This window comes from Falco naumanni, chromosome 1, assembly GCF_017639655.2.
Source record: "Falco naumanni isolate bFalNau1 chromosome 1, bFalNau1.pat, whole genome shotgun sequence".
NCBI classification, from domain to species: Eukaryota; Metazoa; Chordata; class Aves; order Falconiformes; family Falconidae; genus Falco; species Falco naumanni.
Genome location: NC_054054.1, coordinates 55,961,163 through 55,988,629, shown reverse-complemented (window position 1 = coordinate 55,988,629; position 27,467 = coordinate 55,961,163). Strand labels below are relative to the sequence as shown.

Sequence of the window (27,467 nt, the reverse complement as noted above, 5' to 3'; positions counted from 1 at the left end):
TCTGAGGCAGCTGAGGTGCCAGCATATTACTTTCTTTATTGTTTCAGGGGGCAATAACCTCTTCCAGAGGTGCAGAGAGAACAAAAGAGAGTTTAAGCTTTAGATCTCCTGTCCTCCTGTCCCCCTTCAGCAAGATCTACCAGCGATTGTCTGGTTTTGCTACTTTTGTATGTCCCTTGAATTCTGATCCTGTTGGTGACCACTTGTGTTGCTGTATGCTGCTATATGCCCTACAAATATACTACAAAGAAAAGATAAATTGCTTTGGCACCCAGAGGGTTTGGTAAGTCTGTTTCCCCCCTATAATCGTGGCACTGGTGGATAAATTTAGGGTTTTCAGGATTAATATGGAAGAAACCTTCATATCCAGTCCCAGTGAATATTGTATTCTACTCATTTGCTGCTGAGACCTTCAAAAGAGCAAAGTATGTTACATTTTGCCCCAGAACAGGACACAGTATACAATTTTTTCTGAATGGAGTAACTGATACGTAATGCAGATAAACTAGGAAAATGTACAAGTCATTAACATAACCCCAAAAGAGTTGCCTTACTGAATTACACAAAAGTTTTTCATATGTGTTTGTGAATTTACTTAATAACCTGTAGCACTAATGACATTGGAATACAATTATTTGGTTTTGTTCTAGACTTACAGGTGGCTTTAGCTGTATTGTAGTCATGAAGGGAAATGAACTGTACATTAAAAAGTGTTACTGAATAGTTCTTACATAATAAAGTAGCCTGCTTCATAATGTATTATTATTCTCATGATGATATAACAACTTGTACCACAGATGCATTAGCTGAAGTAGCAACAGCAGCAGAGATAACAGCATAAACGTCATGCTCTGCTGCCTGCCCCATGCTAAAGAAATTAGAGTGTGGGAGGAAGAAACATAACATTGCAAGTGCTGAGACTGACAGCCATGGAAGTGAAGAAGTCTTATGAAATCAACAGCATGTAGGATACATACTCACCAATTATGATGCCAGGGTTTCACTAAAAGGTAGACCAACTACCATTACACACAAACAGAGCTGTTAAGACAGTTTCCAAAGGAACAAGACCAGCATATATAGTTTCAAATAGATAAAAGTTAGTTGAATCCAGCAGCTCTTCTAACACAGTCTCATCCTGCCATCTACCCATATGAAGTCTGAACTGTGGAATATTTTTTTTTTTCCATTTTGAGTTTGGATTATTATTCTCATCTGGCTTCAAAATATTTTGTAGCCTCTTCTTGTCAGGGATGACACACTGTCTTGGTCCCAGACAGAGTACTGAGAGCCTGGTTGATAGCACCATGTTTGCAGCACCACACGTGTAATACGTGTGCTACTGCCAGCAGCAGAGCAAATTCGCAGCAATACCTGTTGGGTAGGGGGTTTTGTGTGTTTGTTTTTTCTGATTAGAATGCAGGTTTCATAAAAATTATTTTGCATATAATTGACCAACGTCATTGTGAGGTGTGACAGAATGCATGTTGCATTTATTTGTCCTTAGGCTGATATGTTGTGCTCTTTTACATAGGCTCAGCAAAGGGAGGAGGATTGTTTCTGCGTAGTGCCCTCACTGGGTGTACTGAAGGTGGAAAAGCTCTGCAAAGCTACTAGGTGTGCAATTCCCAGAAAAAAATTGGTACAAGCACAGCACAAGCAATTCAAGTAAAACCTGGATTTGGGTTTGTTCTTTTTTCTCCTCTCATTTATTAAAAGCTTTTGAGATGTACCTATAAGGAAATTATCTAAGCACGTCCAGCCCAGAGTTTTAGCTGATTTGTGGGTCTCATCATAGATGTGGCTGGAATACAATTCCCAGTTTACTGCATTTGTACTACCACCAGCAATCACACATAATCCTGTGTATAAACTTATCAAACTGCAAAACCTTGTTGTTTTGCTTGTTAAAAAGCTTCTGAATTCATAATTGGTTTAAATCAACTTATTTTTGGACCAGCACTGTCAGTTCTGTTTGCATTGCTTTTTCTTCTTTTGGGCTTTTTCAAATGAAAAAAAAAAAAAGGCAAAAAAAATAAAAGAAAGCAAAAAAAAAAAAAAAGCTAGAAGCACTTTCTTTAGTTTGAAATTGTCTTTTACAGGCATGAGAAGTCATAATAAAACACAGAATTCTGGGTCAGGTCTTACCTTTACCTTGTAGAGCAGTACAGTAATTCCTTCTGGGTATGCCTCACTCATCATGTTCTGGAATTGCACACAACTTTTTCTTTAATGACTTTTACCTTGTTCACAGGAACTCTGATCAATTAACACAACCAATCCTTTCCTCTCCTTTAATTTCCACTCAGATGCTTAAAGAAGAAATTCTTGCTAATAATGTCCAAGATGTATTTTGTACCATTAAATTTTATTCTTTTTCTATCATTTAAGTCTTCAGCATCACTTCACTTCTCTGATGTGATATCCTGATCTTCCCTCTTAACGTAATATTTTACAGCTTTATGTCAATGCCACATTTTAGCAGCATGCTTCTGTGCAGAGATCATTACTACAAATATTAAATGAGACTCATCTCAAAGACGATTCCTAACAAAAAACACTTGTCAGTTTTCTCTAGCTCAAGAATTTAATTTTCAGTGCATCTTCACCTCCCATTTACTCAAGTCTGTAACCACCTTTGTATTCCTCTATGAGTCCTCCTCTTGTGGCTTTTTGCAGATCATTGCTGCACAAGCTTCACAATACTCCTTAAATGAGTGAGAAGTTGTACCGATGTCTTAGCAAAATATTTATTGCTTGGAATTCATCTTTTCATGCAGCTGCAGATTCTATTCCTATCAAAGTATTTATAGCACACCCATTACTAAAGTCCAAGAAACCCATGGCAAGCGGAAATAAATACGTATTTACACAAAGCCCGCTCAGAGGACTGCTGCATTTAAACACTGTAAGTTTTTCCTTCATGTATATAATTCTGCAAAGCATTTAAGGATTCTTTATACTTAAATTCTCAAAGAAAGTAAATGATTATTTATATTAATTCTTGTGTAAAACAGTAGGATAATTCAATTAAATCCTGGAATTTCTCAAGTAGCTTTGCCTAATGCTTGTTTATACCAAGCCACACACATGAGGTCATATTCATTTTACAATCACAGTTAAAATAAGTTCAATTGAAGAACACTTTAATAATACATGAAGGGGATATGAAGGGAGTTTAAATTTTTAGGTCTATTATATTTTTAAGCTCCATGACAAAACTGGTTAGTACCATTTTACAGCACAGAGAATAATTCTGCCACTGTTTTATGTACAGTCCCAACTGAGAAACAGCTTTTTTCTCCTTTACTTGGTGACATTCTCTTTTTGGTTATTAAAAATAGAAAAGGACAGCTGCATACTTAGATGTGCATTAACTTCATAAATTGTTAATCCTGAGAAGACATGCTGCTCACAGAGGGGGTTAGTTTAATGCTGCAGACTGCCATTCAGTGACTACCACTGTTTCTTATGTCTGAAATCGTCCACATCAGGCAATATATGCTTCTCTGTAAATTGAGCCCATTCTCAGGGTGTCCCTTGATGCAAGTATTTCATTTATTTCTGAAAAAAACCCACCCTCAAGTAAAACCAATAACTGAGTGGGAAGCAGGTTTGAAGCTTGTCTTAAAGGTCAGCACTGATGCTTCTCCTTAAAAAGTGTAGCTCCCAGCTCTTCCCGGAGAGTACCTTGGGTGGCCCTGTCTCAACACCCAGGCTGGGCAAGCGTTCAGGCATCCAGCCACGTGTCAAACGTCCATCCAGCCTGGCCCCACCGCCCTCACGGTCAGCCCTGGAGTGGACCTCTTTGAGGAAGTAGGTGCCCATTTTCCTACATGGATGCTTCAAAGCAGGGATGGACAGGCACCACCAAGTGATGTTACAGTGGGAGGCAGGGCAGGAAAGGAGCATGGCACATTCTTGCGGGTACTTGTGTCCCAGTCAAAGCAGGATTTTGTGATGGATTTCATCCCGTGTTACTTTTGTTAGCTTTGCCTCTGATCAGCTCCTACATATACTGTCGTTTCCAAATCTCTTTCACTCATTCACTTCCCAGCCATAAGCTTTTCCCTGTGTTTTCATTAAATTGAAATGCTCAATGTGCTTAGCAAAGTCTTTATCAAAAAAACGTGATGGGGGGGAAACCTTGAAATTTTTCATTGGTTACGTGACAGGAGAGTAGCAAATGCCTCTAAGCTGTGTTCCACTTAGGGGAAAACCGAAAGCCACATCAAAAAAAGATTTAGACGTATATAGTGGAACTTAGACCGCTAAGCCCAAAATGTCATCCTAAGAAATCTGTCTCGGCTATTGCTTTCCTCTGGAAACACTTGCAGTCTCTAGCAGAGTTTCCCACTTTCCAGACATTTAGCTTTCCGTGTGTGTGTGTGCCTGAACCATCTACTGAGGTTGTTCCTCAAGGCAGAAAATAATTCATCATCTAAAAATGATGAATCCTTTCCTAGCATCTGTGTTTTATAAAACATATCAATACAGAAACTGTAAAAAATGAACTGCAAGAATATAATCTTAACCGTGCTGTTTGATGATGATCGTGAAAACATTTCTGAGGTTTTGGAAACCAAGAGGTTTTAGAAGGTGCTAAAAGGAAGAGAGGCTGAGAACCTGGAGGTCCAACTGTAACATTGCTGAATATTGGAGTGTGTCTCTCTCACACATATTCAGGTTAATGTATAAGAATAAAAGAGATGAGCTCCCTGAACCTAACTTCTGTTGTGAGCGTGGTGAAAGGCCAGAGCACCTTCATCAGCGCTGCTAAAGTGAAGCTGGATTCACAGCAGTGTAACTCCATTCAGAATCTGAGCTAGGCTATCAGAAATGTATCCATACAAATGTGCCAGAATTGAAATTCTCATTATTGAGTGCAGCAATAGCAGTAGGAAGCAAAGGACACGATGATTCTAAAATAATTGCCTGCCTCCACCCGCTGAGAAAAAAGTGGCATTTTTTGTGTTATACAGATATATTATATAATGTCTTGCCATTAGTAGAAATATATTTATGGATCTGTATTTTTAGTACTGTATCTGTATTATCCATAGATACTGCATAATCCACAGATACTCTTATTCTAATTACCATACATGTTAAAATTATTCTTATTTTTTATTCCTTTCTCCCTTTTATTCTTTCATATAAAGACATCGAAGAGCTTTAGACAAATATCATAAAAGTGATCTGTGGGACCTTTGGTTCAGTTGTGTCACAGACACAGAGTAGTGGAAGATGTGGAGGACATTTATGGCATTGGTTGTATTCAGAAAAATCTAAAATATTTTTTCACTGAAAAATATGCATTTTGTCAAAAGCTAAAACATTTTAAGCATACGGATTGAAATATTTATTTTTTTTAGATAAAGCAATTTTGAGAAGAAAAACTGGTGATTTCCAAAAGTCAAGTTAATTTAGTAACTTTGATTTTTTTTCCACTTATCTGAATTTCCCCTCTTTCTTTACATTATTATATAAATATAAAAAAAGCATCTTACTTGCTGAAATGGAAGAGCTTATGTCTTAAAACAGGAGACAAAAGTCAAAACCCACCCTGAACAAGAGAAGAAGCAATTCTGTTGTAGACCTTTATATATTTTAAAAAAATGCAATACCTCCAACAATGATTAGGTATTGCAATTACTTATGTTTTCCACTTTCTTATTATGAACTTCTGCTGAGGAGGATAAATTATAAGCAAACAATGCCAATGACAGAACGTTGAAAAGTAAATTCAAAGAAGCTATTAAATTTACTGTGAAGAATGCTCTTTTATTTTGTTTTTTATACAAGGAACAGTTGGTGGCATTTGTCAGAAAGCATTTCATGATTGGCTTAAAGAATCCAGTTTAAAGACTTTCTCTAAAGAAATAGAACATATAACCCCCAAGATTATACCTCTTGCTTCATGTTAGTATAATATGAAGGACACACCCAGCTGGAATAATAAAATGGTACTGTACTGCAGTCACCATTCCCAGCCTGTGAAACCCCTGACCTTGCTTGTGGGGACATGGAAGGAAAGAGAGTTCTCTCTAGGCATTTCCTTTTTTGTTGTTGTTTTGTTTTGTTTTAAATGCAGCCAATCTCTTTCAAAGGAAATCTCGAAGTTTTTGTTCTGTCAATAGGTGTTCCTGACAGTGTTCATCTCCCGTCTGTGACCTTGCCGGGAATACAGGCAGCTCTAAAGCTCTGCCATTCGTGCACACTAAGGATAACACGAAAGCTAGATCTTAAGCGTCATAAGTTACAGGATCATGTGTGAAGAATATAGGACTCTATATCAGCACATTTTTCTTCCTCCTTTCCACAGTGTATACTCTTTTAAGGCTAATAAAAAACACACAGAAAGGGATAACTTCATAAACTTTTGACTGCAGAGTGAAAATCAGACAAAGCCAATCAGAAGCAGTGAGAACAACACAGTGATCACTAGATTTAGATTATTTTTTTCCACTAAAGACTTTGACTTCCTTTGCTTTCCTAAATTTGCCAAGCCACAGTAATACTGTGGCACACCATGCATTAGCAAACCAGAAATACCAGTAAGAATGTACAAGAGAGACTTCTACAGTCCCCTGAAATAAAGATCTTACTTAGTTTATGATCTTGATTTTACTTTCTTTTGCCCTGGCTGTACTTTATTTTGTAACCTCCAAAATAAATTTTGAATTTATTTTGTAAGAAATCAGTGGAGTTTATTCTGGTATATTATTAGTATCCAGTTGTCATATAATATTTTCAGCAGTAGGTCTTGAAGTGTTTTACAGAAGGGACAACTCACATTTTACAGATGGAGAGTCAGGCACCGAGACAGAAGGGCCCTGACTTTCATATTGACGTTGAAAAGCAGGAGAAAATTACATTTTCAGACACAAAAACAATTTGTTCAGGGTAACTGCCTTGTTGTATTTGAAAGCTCAGTGTACAGCTGAGTAGAAAAGATAGACTATCACTGATACAGCTTGCCTAAATTGAGCTAGCTATGTAAGCGAATCATGAGAAAAAGGTATGTAGGAAGTAAAATATTTCACTATGAGAAGCCTGAGACCAGTGAATGTAACAACAGAGGAGTATTTTGATTCTGGGTTCCTTTTTGGGGAATACAAAAAATCAGAAGAAAAGGCACACACAGCCCTTTCACCAATTAATAACAACAGTTTGCCCTCAGAAATCTGAGTCATTACAGGTACGTTTTTGGCCCCTGACAGTCCTTATGCACTTAGGCTGGTCTTTTTTTGTCAGCTCTGGATGGTGACAGAAAAGAAGTGCCATCTCAGCTGTCATCAGAAGCAGGTTTCAGTTTGGGTTGCTGTTGGAAACTTTCAAATACAGAACTACAACTGTTATTGCAGACTCATGTCGACTACTGTAAGGCAACAAGTGAGTCTGGTATTCTGAAAGAGTAAATATTCCCAAGACTTATGGCTATTAGAAGAAAAATGTCGTTTTTTATCAACTGCCATGTGTTTTTTTCTTAATTTTCACATTTTGTGCATTTTAGTGTTTTGTACAACTAAAATATAATAGCTTTTACATGAATGCAATGAAAATGTCAATTGATACAAAATAAGATTATATTCATTATAAATGATTGCTTACAAAAATGCATTGAATGCTGCTTTTCTGACTCAGTGACTTTTTTTTTCTTTATTGTGACAATATTCCAAAGTAATTTTTCCATCTGCTGCTTAATCGTATCTGGAGCCAGTCAAAGATGGGAAAAGAAAATATGACAAAGTAGATAAGTTTTAATGAAACTCTAGTAAAACAATTATTGACTCTGCCTTTGGCCAAACTGAGGTAGAACTATTAGTGATAATCAGAATGAAGTTATTCTCTTCTGTGTAATATTTTTACCATAAGGTAGGTTACAATGATAAAATGAAAAATGCTCAGGTTTGTTCGGCAAATGAAATTTGATGTAAAAAATTTCAATAGTGCTGTCTGTTCACTCTCCCAAGATGATTTTTAATGTATTTTTCCTTCTGTTCTCATCCTTTTTTTTTTGCTATGCAAAGCTACAAAAGCCACTCAGCTCCTAATGGAAACATTCTTCAGGTACTTTACTGGAATGTAGGATTGTGATGAAATGTGTAAATAAATGTGTATTTCTCTTCTGAAATTCTCATACTTATTCCTGTAGGTCTTTTTTTATTGTTTTCTTTTCCTCCATTAGGGCTACATTAGATATCGACTAATAGTATCTATTTCAGTACTGCTAAGACATGTTTTGTGAATCTCTCAAGATTTGATATATTTTATTTTAAAAAATCTAAAAATAATGTAAGAAATGAAATTTTCACTAAAGAACACTGCCAGCTTCTTTAGATAGCCTTCTGTATCCATTTGATATTCAATTTGCAGGATAGTAGAACATCAGTCCATGTTTTATTATTTAACATTTTTATTATTTAAAAACTTCGCAAATTTAGTTAATATTTTAAGAAAGAATAAGTTTAAACAAACACATTTCAGTGAGCTGGACATAATTTATTCATTGCAAACTGTAGTAAGTGATTAAATATCTCAGTTATGTATATTGATCGCATTTCCTGACAAATATCTGAAACTTGAAATAAGAGGATGAAATCTTCCTGTTCTTTCTAATGCTGGTTTCACCTGGGCTAGTAACCAGAGTCTTTGTTACTTGGTCAGGGGTGTAAATGTCACATGTAAATGCAACTGTTGGATTCAACTAGCAGTCACCTTACAGAAAATATTTCTGTAAGGGATAAGTGATTTAAGGAATAAACAAATATTGCACACAAGATCTCTCTGCTAATAAATTACACATCATGTTGAACACGTAAGCAAATTTGAATCCAAAGGGTATGTAGTTTCTGTAAGACCAATTTTACAAGCCTAAGACTGCTCAAAACATGTCTGGTGCTGTTTATCCCTTGAGTTCTGCTGCAAGAAGATGGGAGGAGTTCATTGGGAAAAGCTAGAGTGAGGCATGGAAGTGTTTTAGAAAGTTCTGAGGAAAGCATGGAAAAGTCAGCCAGGATATGGCTGTTCCATAGACCTATGTAGCTGCTTAACCAAGGACAGAGGAAAGTCTTCTGGAAAATATTTTCTGTTATATCCAAATGAAATTCAGATACTCTGAAGTAGCAGTGTCTTATGTTTGGATGGAAACTGCTTGCAGGCACTTTTGTTTATATGAAAAGCAGCTTGGATTTTAAGCCTTAAATGAGCTTGCTTATAAATGTGAAGAATTAAATTATATTTCTAAGAAAGGGGCTTTATTTTCCACCTCTTCCATCCAGACTTTAAGTATCTAGCTGTGGAAAGTACTATTTTATCTGCTTCCAGACCATCTGCTTTGTGTTGTTAAATAAAAATAATCTTTTTTGTGGTTTATTGCTTTGACCTTATTTCTCAGTCCCTACATTAAATCTCTCATTTTTATGTCAGACACGGGTTGCTTGTCCTCACACTTAAGACCTTTGGTTGTCTATCCTCACCCAGGCCCTACCATCTGCTGCTGCAATGGTAACTCTTAGCCCCAACCAGACCATGGTGACTCTCTATTGCTCACATTCATGTCACCTCTGATGCTGCTTCTTATCTGAGGGAGAAGATACCACCAACATCTGAAAAGCTATTGTGTTATTATCCTTCAAAATCCTCCTTAAAACTCTGTGGGTTTGTGCTGATCATATAAATTTTGACAAAAGATTAGACAGCTGGAGGTTGGAGACAACTATCCTATCGTGCTGACCAATATTGCATTTTTCGGTACTTTCCCATCTGTCTGTCGCTTCCCATCTGTTGTTTCTTGTTTTGTTCTTAGATTTTAACCTATTCCAGGCAGAGGTCGTCAATTAATGATGATGCAGCCCAACTACATTGTGCACAATGTAGCCTATTACTAGAACATATAGTCTGCAAGGGAAATAAAATGAATATTAATAACCACCTCAGTAATAGCAGTAAATCATTTTTAGACTTTCCTTTTTAATACATTTATAGGATTAAGTGATGAGGAAACATTCAAGTTAGTTCAAGATACATAACGTCACTTTTATCTTCAAGTATTATCTTAGAAGTGTCTGGAGAAATTTTGCAGTATTTCAAATATTGTTGTTAGGAATCCCTGTGTATTTTGAATTTCTAAATGTGAACAATGTAGTCCTGTCCCTTAAATGCTGTTGGTTCTGTCTTGTCAAAAATGAAGTTTGCTCTGCTCAGAAATCTCAGGATTTCTGTTCAGAACTTCACATTGTCTTTACTATACTGTAGTTGTAATCTGGTTTCACTGTTTCCCAAGGAGAATTAATTTAATGAATTCAACCGCCAGTTTTTTTATCTCTTTGTGGGCTTATGTTGTATAGTCATAATATTTTGTTTGTACGGAAATATATTTTTACATGCAAATTATTTGCAGAATATTTTGATTTTTAGAGAGGACAGGATGTTGTGTGCAGAGTGAATTCATTATCCTTTAGGTATTCAATAATTTTTATTTTATTTAAAATACATACCTTATAAATGAAATTGGTTTTCTGCATATGTTGTCAGGTTTTCTGTAGTTATTTATTTGGTGTGGGTGCTTTGAGTGTTCCATAAGGCTGATCTAGGAATTTGGATCTAAATATAGCATGTTATTATCAGCATGTGTTTACATACTTTAGGATGCAATGCCCCATTAATTTCAAATTGGTTTACTTTATTTTTTCATGTACCAGACCTTAATGATATAATAGTTGAAATGTTATTTTGAAATGTACTTTGTGTTATATACACAGGAGTAAGATCTCATTGATGACCATCATTGTTACTTAGGGAAAGCTTTCAGCAAACATTTCTGGTCTTTTCACAGAATTCTTGCAGATTGAGACATTTCTATTATCCCAGGGACCAGCAAGGAAAGGCATAGAACTATACAAATATCATCTGAGTGTGTTCTGAATTGCTTCCCTTTTAGTGCTTGAACCCTTAAGATAATTCACTGTGGACTCTTACCCAGTTCATATAATTCACTCCTAGTGCTCAGTAACCAAAAGTAAAATGAAAACTTGATTCAAGCATGCATTTCCTTGTTTTGCACTTGCTTATTGCCTGAAGTGCTATAAGTGTCACATAAGCCTGAGATTTTTAGTGTCTGAAATATTTCTTTCATGTGAGACTTTTTCTAATGCCAAAGCCAGTGCATGGTATTTTGACAACTTTTTACTACCATGTTTTATACACATTCTGTAAATTCACATTAACATGAATTTATTTTGCATGCCAGTAGAAAAGCAACCTGTAAAATTTAAAGAGCTGGAAGGAAAAAATGAAGATTACACATTTTATCTGAAGTGATTGAGAAAATAATTGACAAAGCAAAGTAGTATGAGATCATAGTAGACAAACAGAAATTAAAATTAGCAAGGAAAAGATTTGGTTTAGTATCTGAAGTTGAATGGGGAAGCAAGCCACAAAGGTTACAGTTGATTCTGTCCTTTTTTTATTGTTCAGGTTTTTTTTTCCTGTTGCTCATACTGTTAGAACAAAGTAACTAAGACTGAGGCCACTGACAGTCCCCAAAGAGGAGAGTTCTTACCAATGAGTTATGAGTGAACATTTCTTAAAAAATAATCTCAGAATGAAGATTCCTGAAGTTGCTGTGTTAATCACTCTCATTGCCTGAAGTCCCACTGAAATATATTTCTGATTGGTAGACCTTACTTGAGATGGCATTTTTTACATTCCATGTATATTTTCATTGAAAGTAAACTATATTTGAAGAGGACATTATTAAGTCAATATATTTAATGTACACATATGTTACAAGAAGGCAAGAAATTGCTTCACGTATGTTTCAAATTGCTGAAAGCCATCACTGAGAGGTGTAGTCCCTTCCCATGAATAATTTTTCTGGTCTCTCTGGTACCTTTTGTTCTGGCACAAGCATTTAGGTTGCCACATAGGGAGCCACATCTGACAGCTGAGAAGTTGAAATTAATTTTATGAAAACCAAAATGTGAGTGGTTCAAAGAAGAGCATTGCTTATCTGGGTGGAAAGAGATTCAGCTTCATGTTGCCTAGAACTCTGATTAGGGCTTTGCCAAGCACAGACCTGGTGGCTAAAAGACTATTTCACACTTCAGCAGATGCCCAACCAATATTAATATTTACAAAGCAGAAGGCAGCAGCCAGCAATGTGGTTGACAACAGACTGAAATTCCTGATTATCTTACAAATAAATATGTCCTTAGAAAAAAGGGGAAGGGAGTGAGAAAGGAGAATGATAATATCTGGCAACCTCAGAGGGACCCGCAAGGATCAGGAGCTATATCAGGGATAAACAGGGATAGAAGTCAGTATCTTTCCCCAGCCCAACAGCTGTTTTCCCTGAATGTGGTGTTAAGGACATGGAATAGGAAATGGAACTGAGCCTCTAAACCCACATGTTAAGCCGTCATTTATGGTTTGTCCTATGAATCCGGAGAGGGAGAGGCATCTCGGATGTGTTTCTGCAGTGCGACAGTGGGGTGATTTTCTTTTTTGTCACTTTGGCCTTACAGAGATTTCGCAAGTGTGTCATTGGCGTTTAATTTTTTTTTCCTTCTTGTAACTTAAGCCTGTGTTAGAGGTGATTTCAAGAAAATGATTAAAAAAGAGCAACTTAAAGACTTTTACATCCTTGACCCTGGGATTCTGTAGTAGTGCCCAATCTCCTGGTGTTGAAACAATAAGAAGTTACCTTTGCTTCTAACTACAGTGGCTAGAGTAGGAATTGGAAGACTCTCTTCCCACAATCAGCATCAACAAAGTAAACTTTCTGCTAGGACCATCTAGGGGAAAGAATCTCTGAAGTCTTAAGAGAGTTTATGAGAGCAACATGATCAAATGTCCTGCTTTTGATCATTCTCCAGACTTCTTGTTGTGGTAAATTGAGAATATCACTCTAGATAAGTCTTACTAATTTTCAGATGCTAAATTTATAATTTGAACATAATTTGGTGGAGTTTAATGTAAAGTAACTATTTCTTTAAGGGAAAATATTGCATCTAATAAGCAACTAATAAGCATTTTTCATGGACAGACAAAAAATTTTAGCTCTTAACTGATAGGCACTGAAAAAAACCCAGTAAAAAAAGGCAAATTAATACCTTGAGCATGAACCTACTTTATAGTTTGGAAATTAATGACTAGTGCATCTACCAGATGTTGCTGAGATGTTACTGCAATACAAGCAATTGGGGCTACTCACTGTAGCAAGTGAAGTTGCAGAAGAGGCATGTTTTTTATAAAAGTAGTTCTCATTTGTCAAGTATACAAATGCATTAATTTCTGAGATTTCCTTCAAACATCAAAATTATTTTAAGTACCTACATTTTCAGATGTTGGGCGAGGGAAAAATATTTCTGCAGGTAGAGAGAGAACAAGTCAACCATTCTACGTGCAAAATACATTTGTGTCAAATTGCTTTCATTGTAAAATAACAAACCCACTCCAATCTCAAGTTCAAGCTCAAGTTCTTACTGCTACTAGTATAATTTTTATTTTATTGCTATTACTCTACTGTTAGTGGAGATTAATATAGCATATGACCACCACTGAAATTTAGTGATGATTTACCAGGATCTTGCTTCAGGAAGAAAATTCTGTACTGCTTCAGTAAGTCCTGTTTCTCCAAGTAATTTACATGCAAATCATGAACCATCTGGTTGACCCTGGAAGTTTGTGTTGCCTGCTAGGAACTTCTCAGATAACTTTACAATATTCCTTTACCTGGGATCGAATTTTAACTTTTGTTTCTGGGATTCTGCAGAAGATCTTACAATCTGTTTGCTAAACAGTGGTCAAGAGGGTCGACATCTTTTGCTATGAAGTATTGACCTAATGATATAGTCCTGAAATGGGTAAAATCTGTCATGCATCATACACAGTGGGTGGATGTTGGCAGTATTGGTAGTTTCCTGACTTTTAGTCTTTTGATGTTGATTCAGCTTTATCTTATCTAGTGCAAGCATTTCATTTTCTTCTTATAACTCCAGCAGTGCATTAATGTGGTAGACATCTCTAACTCCACAAAAAAAAATATTATCTTCAATATTTGACTCAGCTTGTAGCTGGAAATGAAAATAACTGGTCGTTCCTGTTATCTTTAGGTTATCTGCTAAGAAAAGACACTTCTCTGAATGACTTCAAAATTTTCAGGTTAATATATATTTTTCTTAAAAAAGATGTGGACTCTTAATTGGTTTTACTGGAATGCAACAAATTGTCTATGTCAGAACTTCACTGGTTCTGTCCTATTTAAGTACTGTTTTGCCTACCACAAAACCCAGCTGGAAAACTAACAAATGAAAGCAATGTCATTTTGTTATTTGTTCAAAACAAGATTAGGACGAAGTATCTAATGAATTCAAGTTGGGCCTGTGGCTGCTAATTATATATCTTCTGTCATTCCAAATAACAGAAATAGTTCCCTCTCTATATATCAATTAGCCTTTTTATGTTGTGAATAATGTTAACATTTAAAATACAGCCTAACTGGAAATAAGCAAAGACATTTTCCTCATTGATTTATTTAACTCATTCTACTGTACCATTTCTAGAAGTTAGTTTAACATCAAGTGGTAGTAAATGTGACAGAAAAATATTTTTATGTTGTGTTCTCTGTTTGGGTTTTTTTTTTTTCTTTTGAGACAAAGCACTTATCACTTACAGGCATGTGGTCCTAATCTGAAAGATGAATTGGTTCATTCACTTCAAGTACCACATAACCATTCACACACCATCGAGCTTAATGCTATTAAAGGGTAATTTCCCCTGTGGGAGCTATGCCCAATAGAGCTGCAATCTCTACACAGTGTCTTTTTATCTTTCCGTGGCAGGTAAGGAGATTTAAATAAAAGGCTTCATCAAGACTGCAATCACAGACATATTCTTACTATTGGAATATCCATGGAACAGCAAATAAACACTCCTAAAGATCTTAATCCTCCTAAACATTACCAAGATTTCAGTGTACAGTTCCCACTTAGAATTTTTGTGTTGGAATCAAAACATGTGAGATGCCTCATGGGCTTGGTAGTAGAGGACATGATATATTTGAAAATTTGCATTTCCTATTAAATTCTGAATGTAGTAAAACATTTCAGAATAATCAAGGAGCATATTTTCCCTCCATCTCTCATAATCACCATTTTTTTTTCCAATTTCCCATCATTTCTTTAGTTTGTCTGCAGTGACTATTATTATAGGTTCTATATTCTAGCAAAGAAGATAATTAAGTATATGGTGAGGTTTTCTTTAGAACATAGCATTTTCAGATCTTCTTGCTCAAATATTTTGGGGCCAAATTATTACCTGCAGTAATTTGGCTTTGTTTCATCTAAAGATGAATTTTCCATGGATACCAATAAAAATATGCTTTCTGAGTAAAGTGCTGAAAAGTTATAGAAATCATTCTAACTTCCCTTTTTCTGTAAGAAGAGAGAGTACTTTTTCACCCTTTCTGCTTTCACTGTTAAATTGCTTTCCTTCTAAGATCTTTTTTTTGCATTCACACTGGAATGAACAGGCTTTATTTTTTAATTAAATTTTGTAACTTGAGGTCACAGAGTGTGTTGGTTTTGACTTGAATGGGGTCAACATTTAAGTCTAAAATGTTTTTTTTAAATGAATGCAGTTTTGGATCCAGACCCACAGCTCAGAATCAGCTTAGTGAAGCCAAACCAATTTACATGCCCTGTAGATACAAATTTGAAGCTTTGCCAGAGCATAAGGCATATTTACAAAACTGCTTTGATAAAATGTGAGTAACCTTAGTGCTATTCTTCATGTCAGGGAAGCCCTGCTGAGATTCACAAGACCTCTCTGTGGCAGTCTCATCTGCAAGCCGACTTGCTTGGCTTCCTTAAATCACATAAAATTCAGGTTCTGCTCGAAGTACTGAAGTTGATATGTCAACAGTGTTGGCCTTTTACCCAAGAGTTCAGGACTTAGCACATTAATATATCAAAGTATCGCTGACACTAATTCTTTCTTGTGCCTGAGGGAAGTTAACTCACTTCTTCCAAATGAACATGTTACCCTGAAGTAATGGGAGGTGAAGAGAATATTCTTATTTTATTGAAGCTATTCTACTTTGCATTGACTAAAGTCAAGTCTCAGCTGGGTCAAGAAACATGAAAGTGTGAGCATTTGGCTATCCATAACAATTTGTCACTCATCTGAAAGGAGGAAGAAAATAGGAAATGCTGAGTTTCAATCCTCCTTTCTGAAAAATACTTCACTGTTATATACTAAGCATTCTCTGGATCAGGCCTTTAATCCAAAAAGTGGTTTGAAATATTGTGCCAGATGAGACCCAAATTGGAAACTGAATGTATTTTTTTTACTTGATTTGAAGCCACAAAGCAGAAAGACTCCCACACAAAGTTTTGTTCCACTGAAATGTCTACACTGAACTCTTCAATTTCTCCTGTAAGTGCAAGCTGTCAAGAGCAGAGCTTGTCAAGAGCACTTGGATATTTCTCACATTATATACTTAGTTATTAGTATTGTTTGCTTGGAATGTTCATGATGGTTAAAACTGATCCATGGGCAGAGGGACAGCTAAGGGCTGCGTGCCACTTAATGCCTTTGTAGGCCTGCATATTAACCTTAAAATACAAGCCAAGTGTGGCAGGGCCTTCCCTCTCCTCCCACCTCCCAACAGGACTAAGTTAGATGTAAATTGCAATACCTAAAATAAGTAGAAAAGTTTCCTTGACAAACCATATAGAGTTTTAAAAAAACCCAAACATGTAGAGTCTCACTGCTAAATCCAAGCAGCGCATTTAGCTTGATTCTGTAGCTAAATTAAAGAGGACAGAGTGCAGTGGTCAGGCAGTCCCTTGTAAATTTGCCTGCCATAAAGCTAGTTTTAACCTACAGCTCTAGTGGTAAGAAGCAATCTGAATACCTTGCTGGTCTCAGGGAGTGAATTCATGTGTTGAGCTGGGCTCTAAGAACAGGATTTTCTTTTAAAACTGGAAATATCATTAATATGCCACAGCAAATGTCAGGGGTTTAGAGCTATCGTTTTATAGCTCTTAAAAATAATCTTTTTAAAAAATAAAATCAAAGTGAAATTAGACATAAAAGATAATCATTTACCATTGGAGTGTGATATTAAGTAGTCAAAAGCCTGGTAATGAAAATGTTCCCACAGTAGCCATAACCTGTCATCAGATTTCACAGATTACTTCTCTCTTAAGAATTCAGTTTAGTGTAATACTTTGAATGTTGGTGAAAGCTAATAAAAAAACCCCTAGTTATGTAAAATAGATAAGTCCATCATACTGTGAGATCTGATGAGTATTTTTTCTATAATTTTATATTAATTATAGTTAATTTTATTTAAATTCTTAAGATTAAACCATAAAACACAATAGTATTCACCTTATAGTCACTCTGAATATAATGTAATTTTGAGAGTAGGTAGAGGAAAAATCTATTCAGGGGTTTAACATAGCTATGTACCAGACTGAAGGTCCTGCGTAGCCTATAAAAAGAAGGATTTTTCCCTGTGTAAAGAATGCAAAAAGATTGCATTTCATGCAAAATTATGTGCAAATCACATACCACCGATGTTCTCAAGCATGCAAAAATTATGAGTCTAACTGGAAATAGTATTGTTTCTTCTACAGATACAAACAAAAAAACCTTGTGTTGTCTTTGCTATTATGTTTCTGAGACATCCAACATAATCAGTCAGTTTTAAACCCTGTTGTTCTCTTGTTTTCATTTTTTATGAAATCATTTAAAAACACGGAATGTTTTTACTGCATCAGTATTTTTTTACACCATAATTTCATTGACAAATTTGCTGCAATGTTTTTAAGGTGGTGTTCTCAATAAATGTAAAAAATATCTGCTAAAAAATTTTTGTTTATGCAAGAGTTGGTTCCATTCATACCTGTAATGGTTCAAAGGAACCCTTAATTGGATTATTTGATTGATTCATTCAGTAGACTATATCTAGAACTTCTGGTTTTTAAAAAAGTACATTTGAAGAAAAAGAAAGATAAAATATCCCCAAGAACTTGGTTTTCACTAAAATTACATAATAGAAAAACTTTGGTGTTGTTGGTTTGTTGGTTTTTTTTAATTGGTTTAGTCTTTCATATAAACCAACAAATAGGATTAATTTGATAGTGCTGGCAAAAGGACTAGTAAAACTCGAACCATTTAACTTTTTTCATGTACATCTTCTGGGAAAGCAGTGAAAGATAATGTCCTGGTTTCAGCTGGGACAGAGTTCATTTTCTTTTCAGCGGCTGGTGCAGTGCTGTGGTTTGGATTTGGTGTGAGAACAGTGCTAAAAACACACTCATGGTTTTAGTTGTTGCTGGGTGATGTTCATACCAAGTCAAGGACTTCTTAGTTTCTTGGCCCTGCCCGTGAGAGGGCTGGAGGGAAATGGGAAATTGGGAGGGGACACAGCCAGGACAGGTGACCTGAACTAGCCAAAGGGATATTCCATACCATATGACGTCATGCTGAGTATATAAGCTGGGGGGAGAAGAAGGAAGGGGGGGACATCTGGCATTATGGCATTTGCCTTCCCAAGTAAACGTTACATGTGATGGGGCCCTGCTTCCCTGGGGATGGCCAAACACCTGCCTGCCCATGGGAAGTGGTGAACAAATTCCTTGTTTTGCTTTGCTTGCGTGCAGAGCTTTTGCTTTACCTATTAAATTGTTCTTATCTCAACCCTCGAGTTTTACATTCCTTTCTGATTCTCCTCCTCATCCCTCTGGGCGGGTGGGGGGGGGAAGTGAGTAAGTGGCCGCGTGGTACTTGGTTGCCAGCCGGGGTTAAACCACGAGATAGCATCTCTTTAACAGATTCCATTTTTCTTGATCGAGGTACCACATATTGAACACATTTCACATGTTGGTTATGTTTTGTTCCCAAATGACTATATTTATATCAGCTTCAACTCTTATCTACATGTCTTATATCAAGCTATAACTGTCATAGTCCACAGGTAAGATTTTCCGTTCTTCATGTCAATGCAGTCAGTTATTAAAATAGCTAACCACAGCAATCTGTGCAAATGTTCACAACTTCTTTTGCATTCAGCAGTAAAAATAAACTGACTTATAAACAAGCAAATGATATTAAGACACTGTAGGAATAAAATAGCTGACTCAGGAAGAGGTTAATTTGTGCATCTGTACTACACGTACAATAACCCCAGCATTTGACCGACAGAAAGAGAGAGGAGTATCATAGAATCATAGACTCACAGAATGGTTTATGTTGGAAGGGACCATTAAAGGTCATTTAGACCAAACCCCCTGCAATGAATGAGCAGGGACATCTTCAACTAGATCCGGCTGCTCAGAGCTCTGTCCAACCTGACCTTGAATGTTTCCAGGGATGGGGCATCTACCACCTCTCTGGGCAACTGTCATTTGCAATTACCCTCATTGGAAAAAATGTCTTCCTTATATCTAGTCTAAATCTACCATCTTTTAATTTAAAATCATTACCCCTTGTAACAGGCCCTGCTAAAAACCTTGTCCTCATCTTCCTTATAAGCCCCCTTTAAGCACAGGAAGGCCACAATAAGGTCTCCCTGGAGCCTTCTCTTCTCCAGGCTGAACAACCCCAACTCTCCCAGCCTTTCCTCATAGGAGAGCTGCTCCAGCCCTCTGATCATTTTGTGTCCCTCCTCTGGACCCGCTCCAAGAGGTCCATGTCTTTCCTGTGCGGGGTGCCCCAGAGCTGGATGCAGTGCTCCTGGTGGGGTCTCACCAGAGCAGAGCAGAGCAGAGCAGAGGGGCAGAATCACCTCCCTCGACCTGCTGGCCACACTTCTTTTGATGCAGCCCAGGATGCAGTTGGCTTTCTGGGGTGTGAATGCACACTGCCAGCTCATGTCCAGTTTTTCATCCACCAGTACCCCAAGTCCCTCTCCACAGGGCTGCCACCAATCCCTTCGTCCTTCAGTCTGTACTGATATCAGGGCTTGCCCTGACCCACATGCAGGACCTTGCACTTGGCCTCATTGAACCTCATGAGGTTCACACAGGCCCACTTCTTGAACTTGTCCAGGTCCCTCTGAATGGCATCCCATCCCTCAGGAATACCAACCACACCACTCAGCTTGGTGGTGTCTGCAGACTTGCTGAGGGTGCATTCAGTCCCTCTGTCTACGTCATTGATGAAGATAGTAAACATTACTGGACTCCCGAGGGGCACCACTGCTCCCTGATCTCTAGCTGGGCATTGAGCTGTTGACCACTACCCTCTGGATACAACCATCCAACCAGTCCCTCATCCACCAAACAGTCCATCTATCCAATCCGTATGCCTCCAGTTTAGAGAAAAAGATGTTATAGGGGACCGTGTCAAAGGCCTTACAGAGGTCTATGCAGATGACATGCATAGCTCCTCCCTTGTCCACTGATGTAGTCACTCTGCCACAGAAGACCATGAGGCTGGTCAGGCAGGACTTACCCTTGTTGAAGCCAGGTTATGAAGCAGTCAGTTTAATTGGATTTTAATATGATTTCCTTTATTTTAAGCCTGTTGTATTAATATTTAAGAAAATAATTGTACACAAAACCTGAAATATTGATAAGCAGAATATTTTTATGTGTTTAATGTTTCCAATGTGATATTTTTCTCAGTTGCAAGAGACAGAGCTAAAAAATCTTCAAAAAGTTATTCAGACTGCACTTCGTGAACATCCACAAGAAGTTTAGACCTAAATTTTATTGACTTCCAGGATTACATGGTTACAATTTTCAACCAATAGTTATTGGCCAGTAGATAATTTTCTGTGGTATTTGTCATGTTCTGTTCCTGACTGGAGCTCTGTTGCTCGGTTATTGCTTGACAGGGAATTCAGAGAGGACTTCTGTTTTGATTGTCATAACTGGTAGAAGCAGATTTTCACTGCAGAGAATTAAGTTTATAAGTTTCTAGTTCATTTCCCATGAATATTTTGTAGTAATTGCTTGAAAGTGATCCTTTTATCAGTCAGTTCTGCCAGGAAATGTTAGCTAAAACGTGTGCAGGGAGCAACATAGATGAGGAATAAATACAGTCAAAGTAAATGTAATATGCCTTCTCGATCAGAGAAATGTGTGTGTGGTATTTGCTCAAGTCCACTAGACTTAGGTGTCAAGTAGCCACCATAGTAGAGGTTGCAAGTAAGCCCAGGTAAAGGGCGAGCTCACTTTCTAACTTCTTAAGAGAGGCACAACCATTAAGACAAATAAAGGAAAAAGAAGTAGGAAGTTCAGTGTCTACTGAAACTGCCTGGACAGGAAGCATTACAGGGAAGCTGTTCGGAGAACTGGGCAGTGGAGAGGGCAATTGGACATGCCTGAGTAGAGGAGGATGAATTGGAGAGGACCAAGGTACAGTGACTCATTTCCAGCTTCTCTTAAGTTGGGGAACCAGCAGCAGGTGGGAGATCCTAGAAGGGGCAGGAACAGGAGTCATCAGTTGTAAGTCAGTAAAGCTTGTTAATGTTATGTGTGGACTTAGCAGTATTACATTAACAGCATCCATGATCCTAAAGGTCTTTTCCAACCTAAACAATTCTATGAACCTGTGTGCACAGGGGAGCAAATATACTTCCTCTGAGTTTTTAAGAACTATTCTGGACTCCTGGAAAGTTAGTAGTTTCAGGTAGACTGAGATATTTGAAGGTCTTTGGTGTTATTCTGGAACGGTTGAGAAGGTACAGTGGAGACAGCATCCCATCACACAATCCTAGCCACAGATGAGTGGGCTAGCATAGAAGACAATAAGGAGATGTTTTCCGACTTAGAGGTGTAGCTAAATTTATCTGATAATCCCTGATGTTGAAAATTAAACAAATATCTTTTCAGGATTTTTTCTTACATATTTATAAATTCTTTTGGGTTTCAGCAGATGGAAAATATTGTGAGAAAAACCTCCCCTCTAGCAGAACTGTTGCTTCTGTTAATAACACGCTACTGAGAAAGAACTGCAGGAGGATATAAAGAATTCTTTGTGAGGGAGGATTTGTTAATTTTTAAAAGGAGATGTGTGGGAGAAACCCATGTTTGGATTAAAGTCATTGTGGATTTAGGCAATTCAGTGAAGCATACAGAGCTCAGTGCTGTAAGGTACTGAACCTCAGGGCTGTGATCCAAAAAAGCATTTAAATACTGCCTATTGTCAGGGTTCTGAATAATCTTGTAGCAGAAAATGGATATTTTTTTATATTCTTGAAGGTGTATTTCCATGCTTTTTTTTGAAATAGATCCTTAGTACATTCCAGGTTTGAGCCCTTCAGAAGCAGAGAGTACCAATAAAGAAGTAAATATAAATAGACCAACTAAGTATAGTATTTTGATCTATGAAGTTACAGAACAAAATGAGCAGGAAAGGCAGAGTTGAAGACTACAGGGCATTGCTAACAGAAAACTTCAGTTTCTTAGTCATAGATGATGTTGTTACATTTGAAAAAGCTAAGATTGTAAACTAGATTAGGTATTGATGTTAATCATGTTATTGAAAATCAGACTAACAATACTGAAATCACTGTCTGATTAACTACTCAGTTTTTTAATCTCACACTGCAAAGCCAGAGTAATTCCTTAATGCCAGCTGACTCACAATTTAGCATATTCATATAATGGTTTGAGGTATGGAATGAAATGCCAGATACAACAATTGACGGAAGGCATGTAAATCTGTTTAAGAAGGTGAACATAATTCTGAACAAAAAAAAAAAAAAAAAAAAGAAGGGACATTCTTGCAGACATGTGCTAAATATTTGGGTTGATTATAATGAAGTAGAAAATCGCTTGTGTTTTTCACTATGAATAGTGTAACTACAAACCCTGATGGATTGTTTCTCTCCTCTTTGGATCTTGGTTATTTATGGGTTTCTCTAGATTGACTACAGAAATGTGACATAGCTTCCTGGGATGCTGGCTAAAACAAAAGAAAAGCAGTTTGTTGAATGCTGCTGCTGTTAGATTATCGTTTATTTACTTTTGTGTTTTGCTGAGTTTTGTTTTACCCTGTGTCTCATATAAAATATTGCAATCTACTTAGATTCCTATAAGTCATAGAACTGCACTGTCAAATGGACACTAGAGTGTTCATATTGCTCCTGCATTCTTTATAATTGTAATTATATTTTTCATTTTTAATTCCGAAAAGACAGACTAGTAAGTGACTCAAAAATCTCCTTGCAACTCTGTCCCAGTAACTCCAGGTTGAGATGTCATACCCTGAATTTTTGATTCTGGCAAAGGCAGTTAATTGATGCTGGTGGTGTTTAGGTAAACTGTAAGGATAATCTAGTTTTTGTAAGATATTTAGATACCTAAACTGTTTGGACACTTTTGGGATTTGTAGCAGACACACAACCGCCGCTGAAGCCCTGGCCTGTATTTTTATTTAGGTTTTTAAACATCTTTGAAATTTTTCCCCTTGGTCTGATTCAACACCTCTTAAACTCTATAGATATTTCTGTGAGCTTTAGATAGTGTCCTAATTTAAGATCATGATGTTTATGATGTCAGCATAGCATCATTTCACTTCACAGCTGGAGTTTTGAAATAAGGCTTCAGGAATGAAAATGCTTGTACAGATTTAGCTGCTACCACTTAATTTTCACATTCAAGTTCTGCTTAAGACTTCAAAGCAAAAGTGATATCTGGAGAGAATAACAACGTAGATCCGATTTTCAGGCATGTGAAGTGCTGAGCCATGCCTTATGATAGGCCATCAGACCGCTCTCCCTGCCATTGCAGGGTGCCTCTTTACCGATAACTTCATAACCTCCTTTTCCCTGCCAGCTTGTGCAGTAAGAGGTGTACGCTGAATTCTGAGTTTGCACTGAGCCAAGTCTGGGATAATCACTGACAGTAAGAAGTACGGTGAAATCACTATAGGATAACAACAACAAAAAAAAATAATCTTAAAGACTCTGTCATTAGTGAGTGATCTCTCTGTTATTCTAGGATTAATACCACCTTTTCTGTACAAGGCTTCTGCAGAGTTGACATCTGCAGAGCATATCATCAGTAGACTGTTCTGGGAAGGTGAGTCAAGAGCTACCAAAAAAATTTGAAGGCCTTGGAATATTTTTAAGCAAAGAGTTTGCAAATTGTATGGTTGTATTTTTCTAATACTGCAAAATCTAATTTCTCGTAATAAACTTCTTGGGGTGTAATAGTTTACTAGCTCATTTAAACTTGCCTGAAGGGATTTCTGGTGCAGATAATCTGCGAGCATTATGCAAATTTCATTACCTGGATTCTTAGGCAGGCAGAATGTAAAGTTACTCTTGCTGTCAGCATTTTTAGGATTGAGAATTTTGAGGGCCAGAGCTTCAACCTGTGTACCAGTCTAGTAGAGTTGTTTCGACTGCAAGGAATTGCCACCAATTTGTGCCAGCTGAGACTTTGAATCACATTTTTCTAAATGATGTCTGATTGGTTTTCTGTGGAAACCAGTGCTTTCTTAACACTTTTTCTCCCCTGCCTTGTATTAGGGCCTCCCCAGAGAACCGTTTCCCCCAAACAAGACCACGAAGAAAGGAAGCATGACAAAGTCTTGGACAAGGGCAGTGAAAGTGGGACTTCCTGTAATGAGTTGTCCACCTCAAGCTGTGACAGCCACTCGGAAGCAAGCACCCCTCAAGAAAACGCCACCAACACTCAGCCATCCACAGCCCACCAGCCAAATACTCTGACTTTGGATCGTCCGTCTAAGAAGGCCCCGGTGCAGTGGATGCCACCACCAGACAAACGCAGGAACAGTGAACTCTTTCAAACTCTCATTAGCAAGTCCAGAGAAACAAATCTTTCCAAAAAGAAGGTATGTGAGAAGCTCAGTGTTGAGGAAGAAATGAGAAAATGTATCCAAGATTTTAAAAAAATCCACATTCCAGATTACTTTCCAGAGCGCAAACGTCCTTGGCAGTCTGAACTCTTACAGAAGTATGGGTTATAGTAATCAACTCTTTTGTGACGTATCTCTGGGGCATTTGATGTTTATTAAGTTGCCACTAACTTACTGATGTCCTCTTTCTGGCCAACTCTGCCACCAGAGCTATTCCTGCTGCTTATTTCTTTCTGTGAACAGTGGATGTTGGATAGTACATGGTTTCTTTAAAAAATATATATATATGAAAAGATAGAAACTTTAAAAATATAAAAGGCGTCTCATCTACACCACCTCATGATAGCAAAGAAAAAAGTGCATGGTCAAGAAAGATGGTTTTCGAACTGTAGTCAGTTGAGCTTCATTATCGTTTTGGAACTTACCAAATAAAAATCTCAATCATCAGTTAACGCCTCATTTTATGTCACCAATAAAAATTACTCAGACTTGCTATGGATGAAGAGAAACAGGGTTTAAAACTTGATTGAACTGGTTTCAGAACTAATTCCCAACGTTGTTTCAATGTTAATGCAATAAAGCAAATACCTATTTTGCATGAGCACAATGTTACAAATAAATCACACAAGAACAAGAGGTTGTCTGTTGCTTGGAGAATTATTTGTTTAATACCAAGCCTATAAAAGTAAAATGTCTAAGGGATTGAATTTACTTTGTTCTGGATCTGTGATTTTTTTGTGTGTACAGTGTTCTGTATGTAAAGATGGTGTAAATATGCCTTACACTGTTTTATTATTGCACCAACAATGTTCATCTATTAGTGCTTGTCGGGATTATTTCTGTGAAATGCAAATTTATGGCAGATTGTGAAAACTGGTTTGATGGTCTGAAAGTTTCTGTTATGTTAGTTGCTAAAATTGGAGAAAAATAAAAGAGACTTTAATGTATTTATTAAAAGAACCATCTGGTAGATTTTCTTGACTATCGTTATCTCCTTTCTAAAAATGGAATCCAGCAAATTGTTACTTTTAAAATGTTTTCATAAGTACCTTGCTGAAAATAAAACAAAAGAAAAAACATGTTTCAAGAGTGGGTGAAAAATAGGGTAGTGCTGTTTAACGGGAACTACCAAACAGACTTTCCAAGAGGAAGAGAGTTATGCTAAGAAGCAGCAGCGAATGAACTAAAAAACTGAGTGGTTTTACTAACAGAGCAGAAAGCGCTTCCAATTTGACAAGTTCACAAAAATCAGCTTAGAAATAGAAGATTTAAAATATCACAACAGAGTGTGCTACATTTACAAAAGAAAAGCTTTCTATGAATTGTCAGCTCTATATGGCAAACCTATTTTCTCAGCCCAGGTACAAGAAAAACCCATTACAACACCACCAAGATGACAACTGTGGTTCAGATAGCCATAGCTGAAATGGGTAAGGACTGTTGGAGTCTGCAAGAGAGCTGCTGAGTTCTTACAGACTTGAAATTATTAGTGTGTGCATACATGAACATATACATACACATTTAGAAGGATTCATCCCCATATGTATTCTATAGAAGGAACTGTAAAATTGTGTCAGATGTTTTACATACGATGCTAATTTTAACTGGTTTAGCTAAAGTAAAGATAATTTTGTTTTAATTTCCAGAGTTATGCCTAACGCCTGCATTACTTTTCAGTCCTCTGACAGGCCATTTTAAGAAAAGGGTGCATACTGTTGATAGTAGTTCAGCAACTTTATTCACTTTTTTTTAAAAACACCTATCTAGAGCTAATTACTCTCCTATTCAGTTAATCAGTTTGCTCCAACATTCCATCTTTTGACAACATTTTTATAACTTGAAAGAGTATATCTGGCATAAGTCTAGTCTGAACTGATGCAGTCCAGTGTGAAACCATTTGGCTTCTCAGCTCCGCCTTTATGTTCCTTGCTTGCTTCTTTCTCTGGGGTCCAAAAGACCGATTCCTTCTTTTGAAAATTTCTTACTTCTTAGATATGTTGCTTTCTCTCTCTTTTTTAATTTTCCTAGTCTTTACCTGTTGAAATTTCCACCTATTTAACCATGACTTACTAACCTCCAGTAGATACAATTCTGGTTTTATTTAATCTAAAGTTAGGCTATTCTTGAGAGCTTTTGAAAATCTCACCCTGAGTTTTCTTCTGGCCTTTTGAATCTGTCTTCATTGCACTTCTTACACCTTATGCTTTTTTCTGTTACCTTTGTTGAGGCTAAGTTTCCATCTGGGATGATACCGGGATCAAGACAGCATCCTGAACCTTCCCATTAAACCTTGCCACTAAGTTTGGAGATTTGTTTTGCTTTCTTAGTTATTCTCACTACTCCAGGTAGTATCTGCCTGAGGTATGCTTATGTGATTGTCTGACCTGTCCTTCCATTTTAATTTGTCTATATATAGAAGGTTTTATGAGCTTTTTAAGTGTGGGTTTTTTTTTTCTTGTAACATACTACCTAAAATTTCTCAGAGCATTTTTGATTCATTCTTGAGGAGAACAAAATATTATCAACACATACCTTAATACTTGGGCAATGTAAGATTTCTGATAACCTTAACTGCTTTCCATAAGACATGTTAGTAATGTGGCAGATAAACTATG

At 37.0% G+C, this 27,467-nt stretch overlaps 1 protein-coding gene across 1 annotated transcript in view; it reads left to right on the top strand.

Moving 5' to 3' along the window:
* Positions 1-25,824, top strand: part of KCTD8 (potassium channel tetramerization domain containing 8) — a 101,493-nt gene extending 75,669 nt beyond the window's left edge. The window contains exon 2 of the mRNA XM_040594855.1: positions 24,503-25,824. Coding sequence (XP_040450789.1) covers positions 24,503-24,963 — 461 coding nt within the window. The 3' untranslated portion in view covers positions 24,964-25,824. The remainder of the gene's footprint in view (positions 1-24,502) is intronic.
* The last annotated feature ends 1,643 nt before the right edge of the window (positions 25,825-27,467 follow it).